This window comes from Schistocerca serialis, chromosome 1 (genome assembly GCF_023864345.2).
Source record: "Schistocerca serialis cubense isolate TAMUIC-IGC-003099 chromosome 1, iqSchSeri2.2, whole genome shotgun sequence".
Lineage (NCBI taxonomy): Eukaryota > Metazoa > Arthropoda > Insecta > Orthoptera > Acrididae > Schistocerca > Schistocerca serialis.
Genome location: NC_064638.1, coordinates 806,247,443 through 806,265,893, shown reverse-complemented (window position 1 = coordinate 806,265,893; position 18,451 = coordinate 806,247,443). Strand labels below are relative to the sequence as shown.

At 39.4% G+C, this 18,451-nt stretch overlaps 1 protein-coding gene across 3 annotated transcripts in view; it reads right to left on the bottom strand.

Moving 5' to 3' along the window:
- Positions 1-14,539, bottom strand: part of LOC126484046 (single-strand selective monofunctional uracil DNA glycosylase) — a 43,215-nt gene extending 28,676 nt beyond the window's left edge. For all 3 annotated transcript variants that reach the window (XR_007587803.1, XM_050107390.1, XM_050107402.1), the window contains exons 1-2: positions 13,934-14,539; positions 13,534-13,797 (exon numbers count right to left, since the gene is read on the bottom strand). Coding sequence is in view for 2 of the 3 variants with exons in the window: in XM_050107390.1 (XP_049963347.1) it covers positions 13,534-13,797; positions 13,934-14,260 (591 nt within the window). In the remaining variant the exon portion in view is untranslated. The remainder of the gene's footprint in view (positions 1-13,533; positions 13,798-13,933) is intronic.
- Positions 14,540-18,451: the final 3,912 nt, after the last annotated feature.

Genomic DNA, 18,451 nt, shown 5'->3' with positions numbered 1-18,451 from the left:
GAGGGAGATGTTGTTGTTGTTGTTGTTGTTGTTGTTGTTGTCGTCTTCAGTCCTGAGACTGGTTTGATGCAGCTCTCCATGCTACTCTATCCTGTGCAAGCTTCTTCATCTCCCAGTACCTACTGCAACCTACATCCTTCTGAATCTGCTTAGTGTATTGATCTCTTGGTCTCCCTCTACGATTTTTGCCCTCCACGCTGCCCTCCAATGCTAAATTTGTGATCCCTTGATGCCTCAAAACATGTCCTACCAACCGATCCCTTCTTCTAGTCAAGTTGTGCCACAAACTTCTCTTCTCCCCAATCCTATTCAATACCTCCTCATTAGTTACGTGATCTACCCACCTTATCTTCAGCATTCTTCTGTAGCACCACATTTCGAAAGCTTCTATTCTTTTCTTGTCCAAACTGGTTATCGTCCATGTTTCACTTCCATACATGGCTACACTCCATACAAATACTTTCAGAAACGACTTCCTGACACTTAAATCTATACTCGATGTTAACAAATTTCTCTTCTTCAGAAACGATTTCCTTGCCATTGCCAGTGTACATTTCATATCCTCTCTACTTCGACCATCATCAGTTATTTTACTCCCTAAATAACAAAACTCCTTTACTACTTTAAGTGTCTCATTTCCTAATCTAATCCCCTCAGCATCACCCGATTTCATTTGACTACATTCCATTATCCTCGTTTTGCTTTTGTTGATGTTCATCTTATATCCTCCTTTCAAGACACTGTCCATTCCGTTCAACTGCTCTTCCAAGTCCTTTGCTGTCTCTGACAGAATTACAATGTCATCGGCGAACCTCAAAGTTTTTATTTCTTCTCCATGGATTTTAATACCTACTCCGAATTTTTCTTTTGTTTCCTTTACTGCTTGCTCAATATACAGATTGAATAACATCAGGGAGAGGCTACAACCCTGTCTCACTCCTTTCCCAACCACTGCTTCCCTTTCATGTCCCTCGACTCTTATAACTGCCATCTGGTTTCTGTACAAATTGTAAATAGCCTTTCGGTCCCTGTAGTTTACCCCTGCCACCTTCAGAATTTGAAAGAGAGTATTCCAGTTAATGTTGTCAAAAGCTTTCTCTAAGTCTACAAATGCTAGAAACGTAGGTTTGCCTTTTCTTAATCTTTCTTCTAAGATAAGTCGTAAGGTTAGTATTGCCTCACGTGTTCCAACATTTCTACGGAATCCAAACTGATCTTCCCCGAGGTCCGCTTCCACCAGTTTTTTCATTCGTCTGTAAAGAATTCGCGTTAGTATTTTGCAGCTGTGACTTATTACACTGATAGTTCGGTAATTTTCACATCTGTCAACACCTAATTTCTTTGGGATTGGAATTATTATATTCTTCTTGAAGTCTGAGGGTATTTCGCCTGTCTCATATATCTTGCTCACCAGATGGTAGAGTTTTGCCAGGACTGGCTCTCCCGAGTCTGTCAGTAGTTCTAATGGAATATTGTCTACTCCGGGGGCCTTGTTTCGACTCAGGTCTTTCAGTGCTCTGTCAAACTCCTCACGCAGTATCATATCTCCCATTTCATCTTCATCTACATCCTCTTCCATTTCCATAATATTGTCCTCAAGTACATCGCCCTTGTATAAACCCTCTATATACTCCTTCCACCTTTCTGCCTTCCCTTCTTTGCTTAGAACTGGGTTGCCATCTGAGCTCTTGATATTCATACGAGTGCGTCTCTTCTCTCCAAAGGTCTCTTTAATTTTCCTGTAGGCAGTATCTATCTTACCCCTAGTGAGACAAGCCTCTACATCCTTACATTTGTCCTCTAGCCATCCCTGCTTAGCCATTTTGCACTTCTTGTCGATCTCATTTTTGAGACGTTTGTATTCCTTTTTGCCTGATTCATTTACTGCATTTTCTCCTTTCATCAATTAAATTCAATATTTCTTCTGTTACCCAATGATTTCTATTAGCCCTCGTCTTTTTACCTACTTGATCCTCTGCTGCCTTCACTACTTCATCCCTCAGAGCTACCCATTCTTCTTCTACTGTATTTCTTTCCCCCATTCCTGTCAATTGTTCCCTTATGCTCTCCCTGAAACTCAGTACCACCTCTGGTTCTTTCAGTTTATCCAGGTCCCATCTCCTTAAATTCCCGCCTTTTTGCAGTTTCTTCAGTTTCAATCTGCAGCTCAAAACCAATAGATTGTGGTCAGAATCCACATCTGCCCCTGGAAATGTCTTACAATTTAAAACCTGGTTCCTAAATCTCTGTCTTACCATTATGTAATCTATCTGATACCTTTTAGTATCTCCAGGATTCTTCCAGGTATACAACTTTCTTTCATGATTCTCGAACCAAGTGTTAGCTATGATTAAGTTATGCTCTGTGCAAAATTCTACAAGGCGGCTTCCTCTTTCATTTCTTCCCCCCCAATCCATATTCACCTACTATGTTTCCTTCTCTCCCTTTTCCTACTGACGAATTCCAGTCACCCATGACTATTAAATTTTCGTCTCCCTTCACTACCTGAATAATTTCTTTTATCTCGTCATACATTTCATCAATTTCTTCATCATCTGCAGAGCTAGTTGGCATATAAACTTGTACCACTGTAGTAGGCATGGGCTTTGTGTCTATCTTGGCCACAATAATGCGTTCACTATGCTGTTTGTAGTAGCTAACCCGCACTCCTATTTTTTTATTCATTATTAAACCTACTCCTGCATTACCCCTATTTGATTTTGTGTTTATAACCCTGTAATCACCTGACCAAAAGTCTTGCTCCTCCTGCCACCGAACTTCACTAATTCCCACTATATCTAACTTTAACCTATCCATTTCCCTTTTTAAATTTTCTAACCTGCCTGCCCGATTAAGGGATCTGACATTCCACGCTCCGATCCGTAGAATGCCAGTTTTCTTTCTCCTGATAACGACGTCCTCTTGAGTAGTCCCCGCCCGGAGATCCGAATGGGGGACTATTTTACCTCCGGAATATTTTACCCAAGAGGACGCCATCATCATTTAACCATACAGTAAAGCTGCATGTCCTCGGGAAAAATTACGGCTTTAGTTTCCCCTTGCTTTCAGCCGTTCGCAGTACCAGCACAGCAAGGCCGTTTTGGTTAATGTTACAAGGCCAGATCAGTCAATCATCCAGACTGTTGCCCCTGCAACTACTGAAAAGGCTGCTGCCCCTCTTCAGGAACCACATGTTTGGCTGGCCTCTCAACAGATACCCCTCCATTGTGGTTGCACCTACGGTACGGCCATCTGTATCGCTGAGGCACGCAAGCCTCCCCACCAATCGCAAGGTCCATGGTTCATGGGGGGGAGGAGGGAGATAAAGTTTGCAAATCATGACCTCAGAGTCCAGGTGGACCCTAACAGCAGCCGCTTCCAATGTAGTTTGAAGAGGAATCCACATGTTAGCAACGTCCGTATGGACCTATCTACAAACGCCACCAGAGGCCCGCAGGGGGGTGACCCGATTTCGACAGAAAACACGGAACCCACAGAGGTTTGGTGAGTGATCATCAGTAAAATGAGATTCTTGTAGAAACACACAAGCTGCAAAGTAAGACGAAACAAGGGGTTTCAACTCCAGAAGGTGACGGTAATATCCATTACAATTCCATAGGATAACCACAGAATGATGATTCAAATGGGGGTTGAACAAGCTAAAGCCAGTCATGCCGCCGGGTCACCACCCGTCACCGACAAGTAGGGGGCAACATCCCTGAACAATATGTCAGGATCAGGTTGCGAAGGCGGGGATGGGACCTCTGGTGACACCAGAGGCTCCTTGTCCCGGGACTTATGTTTCTTCTTCTTTTCTGTTTGAGATCAAGGAGAGCTGTGTGGCATAAAGGAGCCAGCTGCAGCAAGATCGGGAACAGAAAGAGATCGGGCGACCTGGGGGCCCACAGACCGTGGTTCACGCGCTCGTCGTTTGGCAGCAGACCTTGACTGGCAGACGCTGAAGAAGTGGGACACTTCTCCAGCTGGGGAGGGGGAGCGGCGCCCGGAGGAGAGGGTGTGGGAGCTGCAGGGGAGGGGGGGGGGGGGGAGGAGAGGGGTTCAGGACTGGGATCAGGAAGAGGGAGGAAGGGGTGAAGATGTAACTAAAGCATAACTAGACATCACGGACACAGGGTGAAGATGTGCATATTTCTTACGAGCCTCAGTGTAGGTTAAACGATCAAGGGACTTATACTCCTGTACCTCCTTTCTTCCTTATAAACTGGGCAATCTGGTGAATGTGGAGATTGATTGCCATGACAATTAACACACACAGGAGGGAGAACACAGGAACTCCCCTCATGGAGTGGACGTCCACAGTCACCACAGAGAGGGGCCTGCGAACAGCAGGAAGACGTGTCCAAAACCCAAGCACTTAAAACACCGCATAGGTGGTGGGATGTACGGCTTCACATCACATCGATAAACCATAATCTTTACTTTCTCAGTGAGCGTATCCCCTTCAAAGGCCAGGATAAAGGCACCAGTATCAATGTGATTGTCCTTCAGACCCTTCTGAACATGCCGAACAAAGTGAACACCCCGCCATCCAAGATTGTACCGAAGTTCCTCATCAGTTTGAAGGATGAGGTCCCTGTGAAAAATTACACCTTGAACCATATTTAGAGACTGCTTGGGGCGGGGGGGTAATGGACACAGGAATTTTGCCAAGATGGTTACAGGCACGAAGGGCTGCAGACTGGGCAGCTGAAGCAGTTTTGATCAACAATGAACCCGACCGCATCTTGCTCAGAGAGTGCACTTCGCCAAACTTTTCTTCAATGTGTTCCACAAAAAATAAAGGTTTGGTACTGGTGAAAGTATCCCCATCAGTCCTGGTGCAAACCAAATAGTAGGGGAAAGGTTTCGCCCCTAGCCGATGAGCCTGACCCTCCTCCCAGGGGGTAGCCATGGAAGGGCAGGCCGAAGGGGCAGGAGAAGCAGCACTAAAAGCATCAGTTCCACGCATAGAGACGGCTGCAGAAGAATGGCCAGAGTTCTGGACCCGTATGCATTTCATTTGCATAACATCCACCCTGATACCACCCACTCCGATCAGGGGCTCTCCCCATGGGTGCCACCCAGCCACAGAAAGGAACGTCAGGCATGGCGGCCATTGCTGGGAATTCCGATACACCAGGACGACAAGCAGCCACTCCTAGGCTTACATGAGGTGGCCACAGGTCAGGTATCAGAAGTGTGATCCCTGTGTGTTCTGGGGTCTCAAACCAAAAGAGTACATAGTGACCCCACCACTCTGGCTGGCTACTGTGCTGGCTATGCACCCTAGCATCAGACAACGACGTGAAAGAAACGGTGGAATGAACTAGGATGGCACACGTCGGAGACACTAGGTAAGGTGCTCTTCCCTAAATGGCTCACACTACAGAAAAGAAATTTAGTAATCGAGGTCAAACCCCAGAAGGGGACCAGGGAATGACAAAAGAATGATATGATTATGCAACAAAACCAAATTGCAAAACCAACAGAACCAGGAGGATAGTGGGGCCAACATAAACAAGGAAACCAAGAGAGGGAGAGGTGAGGCGAAGGGGAAGGAGCTAGGAGAGGAAAGGAGTGGAAATGCAGCCCTGGAAAGACAGAAGGCTGCAATAGCTCGGGGCCCCGTGCTCGCCACCCACGTACTCACGAAATAACCGTGAGCCCCCTGGGGGGAGTATTGTGGGTAGAACTTTACAAAGTACCATGAGGAAATCTAAGGTAGTGGAACAGCTAAACTTTGAATCACTGTTTCACATGATTTATTATTTTTTAATTACAACAAGGGGGTAGGCGAAGATAAGTCATCAGTTTTTATTGTAATAAGTAATAACACATTCACTCTTAATCATACACACATAGGAACATCTGCACAGTTATGTTTTAGGACTTTGGCACCATGTTTTTCTGTTAAGGCCCTTTGCATAACTGATGACGGATTTTTGAATTCCAGCTTACCCATCATTCCCTGCGCAGTGTGTTTTGTGCGTGTGACAGTCATTTCTGCAGTGACTTTTGGAGCTGCTGTCCTCTTATTTTTCATCACAATCCTCTTCAGTGACCATCATCATGAACATTCAGTACATAATTTTGATCTGCTTTGTGACTTAATGGATATTTTTCTGCTTTCCCTGTACATGGTAAAAATCTTCAATACGGTGCCTGTTGAAACAGCAAACACGTTGGCTACCTTGGTTACGGAAGCACCCACCACATGAGCACCAACTACTTGTCCACATTCAAATTTGCTTATCTCTGATACAATTCTAAAAACTTATTGATTCCTATTTTGAACTGCAATTACATTTGAATTTGTGAGTGTTGCAAAACTCTCTCTGAACCAGTTGCATTACTCTTCACCAGTGGTTCACACTGTCTATATAGCCTTTTTTAAAAGTAAATCCTATGATGTTCCACAAGAACTAAGAGAAATACATGTTCAGTTTTGCAGAATCCCATAAATCGGAGTGAGTCTAGTAAACTGAGGTGTGGCAAGGGCTTGCAGTCTTTTGACACTGTTTCCGTCACATTGGAGACTGAGTTACGAATTCTGTTATACAAGGATTGAAAGAGTTTCTATTTGAAGCTTGTATTCATGATTAGAAGCCCAAGAAGAAATGATTATACTCTCTCCCAGATTCTTGAATGTTATAAAAATTGAGGAATGAACATAATCATAATGTAAGCAGTACTGCCGACATATACCATTTCCCTCCTTTTCTATAAGGGGCCGTCAAATGAAAATGAGACAGATGGGAAAAATTAAGTAAACTGAATCATACTTCAAAAGTAATCACCGTAACTGTTAATACACTTATTCCATTTTGAGACAAGAGAGTGAACGCTGTCATGGAAAAATGTTTGCTGTTGCCTACGCAACCATAATTATATCCAGGAGTGCATGTCTTCATCCTAAGCAATTCAACAGCCATGAATGTCTTTCTTCTGGTCTCCAAAAATATGGAAACTTCATGGGGAGAGATCAGGACTGTAAGGAGGATGAGTAAGGTCTTCTCAGCGAAACCTCTGCAGTGAACTCTGAACAGCCTTGGCAACATGGGGCCTGTCCATGCTGCAGATGGTTCACTGGCAAGCCCTTACACAGCCTCAGGGGGTGGGCCTGCATGTTGTCAAGACTGTTTTGAGAATGGTGCAGAAGTTTTGCTGGCAAGCCATTGCACATCCTCCATACAGTCCTGCCTCTTCCCAAGCGGTTTCCATATTTTATGGCGCCCAGAACAGAGATATTTGTGACCGTTGATTTGCTTCAGATAAAGAGGTGCACACCTGGATACAATCATGATTACATTGGCAAATGCAAACATTTTTCCACAAAGGCATTGACTGTCACAGTAGGATACATCTATTACCAGTTACGGCAATTAATTTTGAAACAACAAACAGTTTATTCACCTTTATTTTGTCTGTCTTGTTTTCAGTTGACTGTCCCTTTGGTCATTCCATGTCAGTTCAACCAGGGGCTCCAGCTCATAGTCTCAGATTTGACTGAAATCCAGTACATTAATTCTACCGTGTGTGGAACACACTCGTGTACAAAGTATTAGTTTCCCCTGCCAATTAGTTCCAGAATTATGACCTGTGAAAGAAGGTGGCATGATGCGAAAATTGCAACCCGCATCTGGCAATCTATCTTCAGACCCAACGTCAGATCTTAATAACTTTGGAACTATTCCACACAGTCCAGTGAAATTTTTACAACCCAGTAATATCCAGTTAGAGAACACACTCCATGAATCAAAACACCAACATATTTCTGAAAAGAAAAAAATCCAAATTGTTGTTTAAAAAATGTAATATGTTGAAAGGTACATATTGTAGGTGCCCTCTATGCCAAATATAATTCACTCAAAAAGGGTATAAATTTTTTGTGGTAAGCTTAATGTGGCCTAAACACACACAGAACTCATCATGCCCACATCAGTCACAAAAACTGACTTACATGCTCACAAAAATACAAAAAATTGAAAAATTACCTGAAAAACATGGATTTTTGAAGTGTGGTAGCACAAAAGGGACAAGTGGTATCCAAGCCAAATTTCACACACTGTATAAGTAACCATAATGATATATATCTCAAAAGTTCAGCATGTTATTGCAAGACATTTGTGTACAATTGAAGTTGACAGATGTATTTGGTGATGTGGCCATTGTTCCACAACACAATTTTGTAAAAACATATTGTTCTGCCTCTTCTTATCCTCTCCCACAACTGTTTAATCACTAAGCAACAACATATAGACAGATTAACACAACCTATCATTAATGTTTACTGCACCTTAACTGCTAAAAACCAGTCGATTGCCCTTTGAACAGAAGTTCTACCACACTTAAGCTACTGCACTCTGTACATTGAGTGGCAAATTGTACTGTCTTGCTGACACTGTGGTAGGAACTGGAACTGTCATAAGAATATGTTCAAAAGGAATCCAACACCTGTCTGCCAAACGCGGCCAATGAAATGATCTTGCTGGTCCCATGAAGTTCACAAATACACCACCTTCTGCTTCACAGCACTCTGCAACACATCCTAAGTACCATTTGTCATCATAAAATAAAATAGCAATAACATAGCAACCTGGTTGTATGTTGCTGCTTTTGCTTCTGAATCCTGAATCAGACACACTGTGAAGACAGATGTTGTGCATGAACCTATAGTTATAACTGGACAGTCTGCTCATCTGCACATTGTCAGAGTCCACTGGAGAGAAGTGATGATGACTCCTTGTGCCTGCAACAGTTTTAACGTGTTCTAGTCTGCTTTTTAGCAACTCTTCAACTGATTTCACCTCATCTTTTGAAACATAGAATGATTGTATGCCAGAGATATTTTTCTGTACCCAGGTAAATAATTGAAGAGGTGTTAGAATGTGACCTTCTGCAGGGTGCTGCAGACTAGCTCGTGATGTCATGCGCTTCATGGTAGCACCAATACCACCACATACATTTTTCCATGACTTGTAAAAAATTCCATTCTGCGTGAATCTGAAAATCATGGTAATGCATGCATAAATTTTTGAGATTTTTACAGTTTTTGTGCTGACTAGCTGCCCCATCACTGAAGTATTTCGCAAAATGTATGTGAGGCAGCTTGTTTTTCACATATGCCATGACAGTGTGAATGTGAGCATGAACTGCAATGGCATCATGAATTAAATAGTCACTAAAAACTCACAGGTTCATGACAGACATCACCTGATGCACCTCTATATTAAATCGCAAATGGCTGGAGAGTTGCTCGACTGTTGTCCCAATGATATCCTTGGATGTCATCTTGAACTATAAATGCATAATTTTCAGAAAAGTCTATTATTACTATAATTTTATCTTGTTTCAAATTATCCCTACAAAACTGGAGATAAGCCGACAGTGCTGTTGCTGTGAAGCTGTGTGTGGTCAATTTGTCAGTTTTTTGACAACACATTTCAACAAAATCTTCCACTGTACTTTGCTTTGTTTCAAGATTTGTGTGACCCATGTGTGTCCATTGTTTATAAGAAACAAGTTCATCATCATCCATAAGGAGTTCACCATACAGTTTGTTATTCATGTGTTTCGCAAGATTTGCCTTACCAGGACACTTTTCACACCTGTGTATCATGCACTGGTAGGAACTGATGTCACACACTAGCAGCTTCATTGCACCTTTGTAATCCTGACCAGAATCCTTTATAGCAGCAAACATCAGCTTAGCATTTTGATGGGTCTCACATACACAAACATTGTGGGTGCCCCTTGCACTTACAGGCACAACCCATTTTGGCCGAAGATTGAAAAAAGATGATAAACCTACTTTGGTATTCGGATACTTTTTCTTCAATTCTACATATAGTTCTGATATGTTTCATAGCAACAGTCATTTTAGCTTACATAGTCTTTTTTTTCAGGCATTATTCGGCTGTAGCCATTATTTTCATAAAACTCTGACACTACCACTTTTATTTCTGAACTCAATTGCTTACCCTGAGTCTGCTGAAGTTGTGGAAGCACTCCTTGGGTTGCTTTTATTTTCCTAGCTTGCTTTACCATATATGTAGAAACATTGAATTCATTTGCAGTGTAGTCAATAGACCAGCTGGAAAGTGCAAGGGTAAGAATAGCTACTTTTTTCTGGCGTGTGGATATGGCACATTTTTCTTTCAAATCATGCACAATTTTGTGCAAATCAGAGCATTCCTGGCATGATTTCTGTTCCTTTGGAGCAGATAGTTCTTCCTCTTCCACCATTAGTGTGTCAGCTATTTTGTGTTTTAATTCCATTTGAGCTTCTTGTAGTTTTCTTCTACCATAGCTGGGCCTGTCTCATTTCCCAACTTTGTGTCTTCATGGGAGACAAACCATGAGCAGTCACTGAAGTATTTAATTGCTCATCTGCTGTGGTTGTAGGTGACTGATACTCTTCGTCACTATCATGTAAATTATCAGAATATTCTTCATTTTTTAGCAGTATAACACACTTGGAACATAACTTTTGTCCTGGTTTCATGTTAAGTCCCATGAACTGATTCACTTTCAATACTGATTTTATATCAATTTCTCTGAGGTTACACTTCACTGTCTCCTTATGATTCCAAAATGGATCAAATCAACTTCTTAGTAGGAAAGAATATTTATCCAGAAACACTTTCATATGATGATAACAAACACTAAAGTTTCCTGGAACTGTACTTCTTGTGCCCGCAGGGTGTATCCCAGATCTCCATAGCAACAAATCTTGGTCCGATTCATCCAGATCATATAGTACAAAGCGAATGCCACATTTGGTTCCATATGTTGTTTTATGACATTCAGACACTTGAGCTCTACCAATACTGCAACTTGTTTGAACAAAAGCACCAATAGTACACTCTTCTGCCTCCATACTGACTTCCACAACAGTACTGACCAGTCTGAACTAGAATCTTAAAAACATGACTAACCTGTAATTGTTGCTTGTTTCCTTTGTTGTTCCTTCCTAACAATGACTCATTCTGTCCCTGAAAACTACCATTGTTTAACTTTCTGTTGCCTAATGGTTCCCAACAATTGCTGCAGCTTTATCTGAAACAAGCTGTCTGCATCATCACTATTACTTGCTAAATCGTGTTAAAAGAAACGTAACCAAATACATCTCTGTCAACTTTTATTGTACACAAATGCCTTGCAATAACAAGTTGAAATTTTGCCATATATTATATTATATTATGGTCACTTATGCAGTGTTTGAAATTTGGTTTGGATATCACTTGTCCCTTTTGCGCTACCACACTTAGAAAATCCATGTTTTTCAGGAAATTTTTCAAATTTTTGTATTTTTGTGTGCATGTAACTCAGTTTTTGTGACTGATATGGGCAAGATGAGCTCTGTGTGGGTTTAGGTCACATTAAGCGTACCACAAAAAAATTATACCCTTTTTGAGTGAATTATATTTGGCATAGAGGGCACCTATAATATGTACCTTTTAACGTATTACATTTTTTTGGAATTTTTTATTTTCCCTCAGAAATATGTTGTTGGTGTTCTGATTCATAGAGTGTGTTTTCTAAGTGGATGTTACTGGGTTGTAAAAATTTCACTGGACTGTGCGGAATAGTTCCAAAGTTACTAAGAGCTGAAGTGGGTCTGAAGATAGATTGCCAGATGCAGGTTGCCATTTCCGGGTCACACCACCTTCTTTCACAAGCCATAATTCTGGAACTAATTGGCAGGGGAATTGTGTACATGAATGTTCCACACTTGGTAGCATTGGTGTGCTGCATTTCAGCCAAATCTGAGACCAACAGCTAGAACATTTTCTCAGATTGGTTGAATTGACATGGAATGACCCCCTTATTAGCTCTGTGGGACCACTGGCACCACAGTGAACCAGTACCTAGTCTTCACTGAACAAAAACAGTGCCAACCACATGTACATGTAGTCGTAACATAGTGTCATGGAATTTTAGTATGAACTGTACATCAAATCTCAAACACTGAGTACTATATAATAGCAAATGGTCGAAACTGATGTGTGAAACTCTTGTACAAATTACAAAGATTTATCAAGAAACCTTGTCGCAATTACAACCTCAAAAATGAAATGCACCTTTTTTAAGCTATTGGTATCAGGTTCTAAAAGACTTGCACGAGGTGACTGGTCGACCCAACTGGAGGCCCTAGCCACACGCACATTTTATTACATTACTGCCCTGTGTTCAATGAGCTAAGGCCGCAACTTCTTTTGAACAGGGAAATGCTGTTAACTACAAATCTGCAGGTAGATTTGTTATGTAGACAGTATTAGAATCCTACCCCTGAAATGCATCTTATGTCACTTTCATGAATTGACACAATAGATCTTTGTGATGGCTCATTATTTAGTTCAGAATACATTTTGGAAACACACAAAGCTGTCCTGGAATTTGATATTATAGGATATAGCAGAATAAAAGTAGAAGTAGAGAACTTCAAAGTTTCATTTGTAGCAATGGCAGTACTCCTAAATGTTTAACATAATGCTAATGTGATTTGATTATAATATGAACACTGTTCTAATCTGCTAAGTATCTTTTGACAATTCTGATAATTTTCAAGTACATGCACCTCTAAGAGTGAGCCTTTGCCTTCTGCTGATATCTGGAGTAGAGACATTTTATTCGTCATAGAATTATTCTGCATTCATAGAAGCGATTGTGATTCAGCCAAGTTACATGCTTAATGTTGCTAAACACGAGAGTACTTTGGCTTTAGTAACTGCTATGTAACATGGGTTTGTTTTTTGTGTGGACAGAAAAGGAAGAAGAAAATCTTTGCAGGCCACTGGAAAAACAGTCCCCCCCCCCCCCCCCCCCCCAAATATTTGCTATTTCCCCTGATGTTTCCTCATACAGCCCTTACTAAATGCCAGAAAGGGACCATTCTGACACCGTGTTACAGGGACTCCAGTACTTCCCAGGAAATTCAAAGACTGAAAGAAAGCAAAGGAAGATTGATTTTTAATGTTCCACCAACATCAGGGCCATTAGAGACTGAGCACAAGATCGGATTGTGTTAAGGATGGTGAAGGAAATCAGCTGTGCCCTTTGAAAGAACCATTCCAAAATTTACCTGGAGGATTTAGGGAAATCACGGAAAACCTAAAGCTTAATGGCCAGAGGTGGATTTGAACTGTCATCCTCCAAAATGTGAGTCCGCTGCAGTAAGCAGTGTGCCACCTCAGTCGGTATGAAAGAAAGCAGGGGAATGCCATTTGTAATAGGACCAAGCTGAGTAAAACACTGTAGCACTTAAACCATTCTTTGGATTGATGACAGCTTTATATACAAAACAGGTAGGAATTTAATCTACTTTAGATTAGCTTATCTACTACCTTGCAGAATGGCTGTCTGCATCTGCTTGTAAATGGAAAAAACATGTACTTTTCAAAGAGCTCTACTAATCTACGAGGTCTCACTCTATTACAAACATTAAACATTTGTCAGTTTCAATTATCTATGAAATAATTTAATTTTTAGATAAACACTTGCTTTGTTGAAGATAGAAATGGTAGAACAAACCTTCATTTCTGCTGGCGTTACATTCTTTCCTGTTGCTGTCATAAATGCCAATGGACAGTAATTATAAACAAAAGCATGTCTGAAGAACCTGAGTGGATTCAAACATATGCTTTTGAAGAAGTTCCAGAACTTCCAACCACTAAGTTCTCTTCTCTTACAGCTGAAACCCAGCACAGGTCTTTTAGGGCATTGTTTAGACGGGCATCTAACTTCCCCACTAATACCTAACCAGTCTCTCACTATCGTCACTTCACCAAATGGTACCTGAAAAGTTAAACGAAATGAACTAATCTTAATGTTCAATGTAACACTTTATAAATAGAACGTCTTCAGTACTTGAAAAGTGTCATCTCTCCCATTAAGAGGAGGATGGGGAAAGGGGGTGGGTCGAACGACTCACCCCAGTTTGCGACATACCCCATGGTCCAGGATTCATACCAAGAAATAAAATTTGCTTTTCTGAGTGGCAGAATTTATTTACAAATTGAGCATGGACATCAAAAGCGTAGTCCAGAGGATTATAAATGTATTCGATTGGTGCCGAGAATGGTAATTCTGATAGCCTATTAGCTAATTCCTGGTGTATACTCAGTATCTTCTCTGGCACTGTGCTGTATGAATGGATAAGTTCATTATTCTTCGCCGTTTGTTGAAACTCGAGTTTTTCGTGAATTACTGGTAAAAACAAATTTTCGGTCTCCGCTCTTGACCTGCCGCAGTCGTGCATGTCAAGGATACGTAGAGGCAGCGAGCGGCAGAAAATCTTTTGCGAATTAACAGAGTATAGGAATCTGTATAAAGCACAATTCTTGTTAGACTTATTCAGCCAACCGTTCAATGTTTAGCTCACGAGAGTACCGCGGAAACATGTACGTCCTCAAACTTTCTCTTAAAACCACGAAAGCACCGTCACTACTGTTTAACATTGAATCCACTTCCGTGAAACCATCTGCACCACCTCCAAAACAAACACTGCAATTGACAGCGCAATTCGGGGAAATATAAAGATATTGCTGACAGTAAGTAATCTTTGGTTATCATTTCCTACAACCATAAAGATTACCGACTTTTACTACCGGTAAAGTGTTTGAAATTGGTTAGTGAATATATAAATAACATTACTCGTCGCCTTTTTGAAATTATAAAATATGATTTGCATTCAATATTATTTTTGTTATTACACAGATCGGATATTACTTTCTCAAAGGATTTAGAAAAGGGTGTCAACAATGAAACACGTCAGTCATTGTTCACATCTCTTCATATGTTCCAAAAAGCTTTAGCAAAACATACTTTAATTTGTCAGGAAAAATGCCCTGAATCAGTGATGCAATACATATTGTGAATGGGCAGTACTTATTGTGAGAGAACGTGTGTTTGAGAAATACCGCCAATCAACATTAGTTTTTATTTTTAAGATAGTTTATAATGTAATTTAGGAACTACGTTAAAGTCACAGATCACTAAATCTTATGGAAGTTGCTTATCATACAGCGTTGACTGTTTTGTAGATCTTATTAGTCCATTAGTCTTTCTCCACTTTAAAATTACTGCTAAGTAATATTATGAAAATTGGTAATCTCCTTGTTATTATTGTATTAATGCGAATTAAAAGTCTGTCGAGAGCATGATACTATTTTTCACTTATCCAGCAGCTACAGGAGTCTCTTTCAGAGCGCACTAAGATTCCCAAATACTTCATCTACCGATACTGACAGACTAAAGACAAGTGAGAGCTCTAAAAGAATGCTTAATACACTCAACAAATCTTGCTTACACGACTGATTCTATAACATCTCTTAACAAAAAACAATTAAGAAACAGTAAAAATATTTGGAACATCTGGAAAAATCTTTTAAATATTCTTGTAAAGTATTTTATTTTATTTTATTTGATGTGATTTTTATTTAGTCCTCTTAAATTACATTCTATACAAATCTGTACTTAACGTAGAACAACTCGGATGAATACAATAGTATACAGGCAAAAAGAAGAAAAACAGTATTGTAAACAATATAAATACAAGATAAACAATATTAAATTCAAGGTTTCAAGAAAAACAACAGTACTGCAGACAATACATATACAAGTTATACATTATTACACACACTGTCATACAAATTAAAACATTTATAATAAAAAAGATCTTATGCAAATCTTATTGCCCTAGAAATTCATTTAAATTATATACAGTCTGGATTATGAGGAAGTTCCCCACTAGGGTAGCCAATTGCTCACAAACAGCCATTGATAATATCTTTATAGAGAAGTTCAATGAACAAAATTATATTACAAAACCAATAGTCAATGGCCTCTCACACCATGACATGCAGTTCCTTCTGTTAAATGTTAATACTGAACAGGATATTAAATCTGTTAAATCTGAGCTCAAGAGCATAATCAATAAGCCAAAAATTGATTATTTTAGGACACTCCTCAGAGACATTCACTGGACTGATGTTTACAGTGCTCATGGCATGAATGAAAAATATAACACTTTTGCTAATAAAGTGCTTACCATATTCGAACGCTGTTTTCCCCCAAAACTTACCAAGGTTACAGCAAAGTCTACAAAGTAGTCATGGATTACTTAAGGAATAGGGGTATCTTATAAAACAAAAAGAAAACTGTATCTGTCAATCTGAAACAGTTCCAATGTTGATGCTACAGCACATTACAAGAAAGACTGCAAAATATTAAAGACTGTAATACAGACATCAAGGCAAATATATTACAAGGAAAAGATAGTCATATCAGATAACAAAATAAAGACAATATAGGATATAGTGAAGGAGGAGACGGTAGAACCAGACATGAAGAGGAACAAATAGCATTAAGAGTAAATGATACATTGGTGACAGATGTGTATAGTGTTACACAACTTTTTAACAAACATTTTATAATTGTTACTGAAAAGATGGGGTTGTCAGGTTCGGTAGATGCTGCTATGGAATACCTCAGACTAGACATTTCAAGTAACTTCCATAATATGAATTTGACCCTCACTACCCCAACAGAAATACTAGTGTGTATGATGAAATATCAACAAAGTTAATTAAAAATGTGATTCTGAGCTAAGTAACATATTAAGCTATCAGTGTAGCTAGTCATTTATCTGTGGAATATTTCCTGAATGGTTGAAATATGCTGAATATAAGCCACTGTTTAAGAAGGGAGATAAAGAAATAGCATTCTCAAAAATTTTAGAAAAAGTAATGTACAATCGGCTTTTTAACCATCTTATTTCAAATAACATACTGTAAAAGTCACACTTTGGATTTCTAAAGGGTTCTGATACTGAGAAGGCTATCTACACTTAATGTGAAAATGTACTTAATTCATTAGACAAAAAATTGCAAGCATCTGGTATATTTTGTGATCTGCCAAAGGCATTTTACTGTGTAAATCACAACATCCTTTTAAGTAAACTAGAATATTACGGTGTTACAGGAAATGCTACAAAATGGTTTAAATCTTATATCTCTGGCAGGAAACAAAGGGTGTTATTAGGAAATAGACATGTATCAAGCTATCAGGCATCATCCAACTGGGAACTAATTACATGTGGGGTCCCACAAGGTTCCATTTTTCTTGTGTATATCAATGACCTTTCATCAGTAACATTACCAGATGACAAGTTCGTTTTGTTTGCCAATGATAAAAACATTGCAATAAATAGCAAATCAAGTCTAGTCTTAGTAAGATCAGCTAATAAAATATTTGTGGACATTAATCACTGGTTCCTAGGCAATTCTCTGTCATTGAACTTAAAAAAAAAAAAAAACACACTACATGCAGTTCAGAACTTGTAAGGGGTGTCCCACGAGTATATGCCTAACATATGATGATACACAGATAGAAGAAGAGGACAGTGCTAAATTCTTGGGATTACAGCTTGATAATAAACTCAACTGGGAGGAGTACACCACAGAACTGCTGAAGCATCTTAACAAATCTCTATTAGTAATGCAAATTGTGTCAGACATAGGGGATATAAAAATGAAAATGCTGGCATACTATGCTTACTTTCATTCTATAATGTCATATGGGATTATTTTTTGGGGTAATTCATCAAGCCAAGCTAAAGTTTTCCATCCACAAAAACGTGCAGTAAGAGTTGTATGTGGTGTGAACTCGATAACATCCTGCAGAAGCCTGTTTAGGGAACTAGGGATACTAACTACTGCTTCCCAATATATTTATTCCTTAATGAAATTTGTCATTAAAAATATATCACTTTTTCAAACCAACAGCTAAATTCATGGAATCAATACTAGAAATAAGAATATTCTTCACAAGGATTTAAAGTCACTTAGTCTTGTACAAAGAGGTGTGCATTATTCAGGAACACACATTTTCAATAACTTGCCAGCAGCCATAAAAAGCTTAACAACCAATGAAATTCATTTTAAGAGAAGCCTAAAGGATTTATTGGTGGCTACCTCCTTCCCTCCATTGATGAATTTCTCAGTAGAGCTAACTGATTTGTGTGTGTGATATTATAACTTCTGCACAATTTCAGTGCAGTAATGTGTTCATAGTAAATATATATATATATATATATATATATATATATATATATATATATATATATATATGTGTGTGTGTGTGTGTGTGTGTGTAAGTATAATCTAACTTCTGAACCATTTCAGTGCAGTAATGTGTTCATTGTAAATAAGTATTATAGTAGTTGTATTACACGTTTATTACCTTATAAATAAATAAAAAAACTTTTTTATTTTGTGCATTAGTATTTGTAAAATGACTCTTTCATAGCGTTCATTAAAAATTACAATCATTCCACTTCGGACTTGTGGAATGGTACATTAGCTTACTTGTTTTAGTTGTAAATATTTGTCATGTGTTGTTGTTTTTCTGACATGTTCTACATCCTGGAGGACCTCCTCACTACGGATCA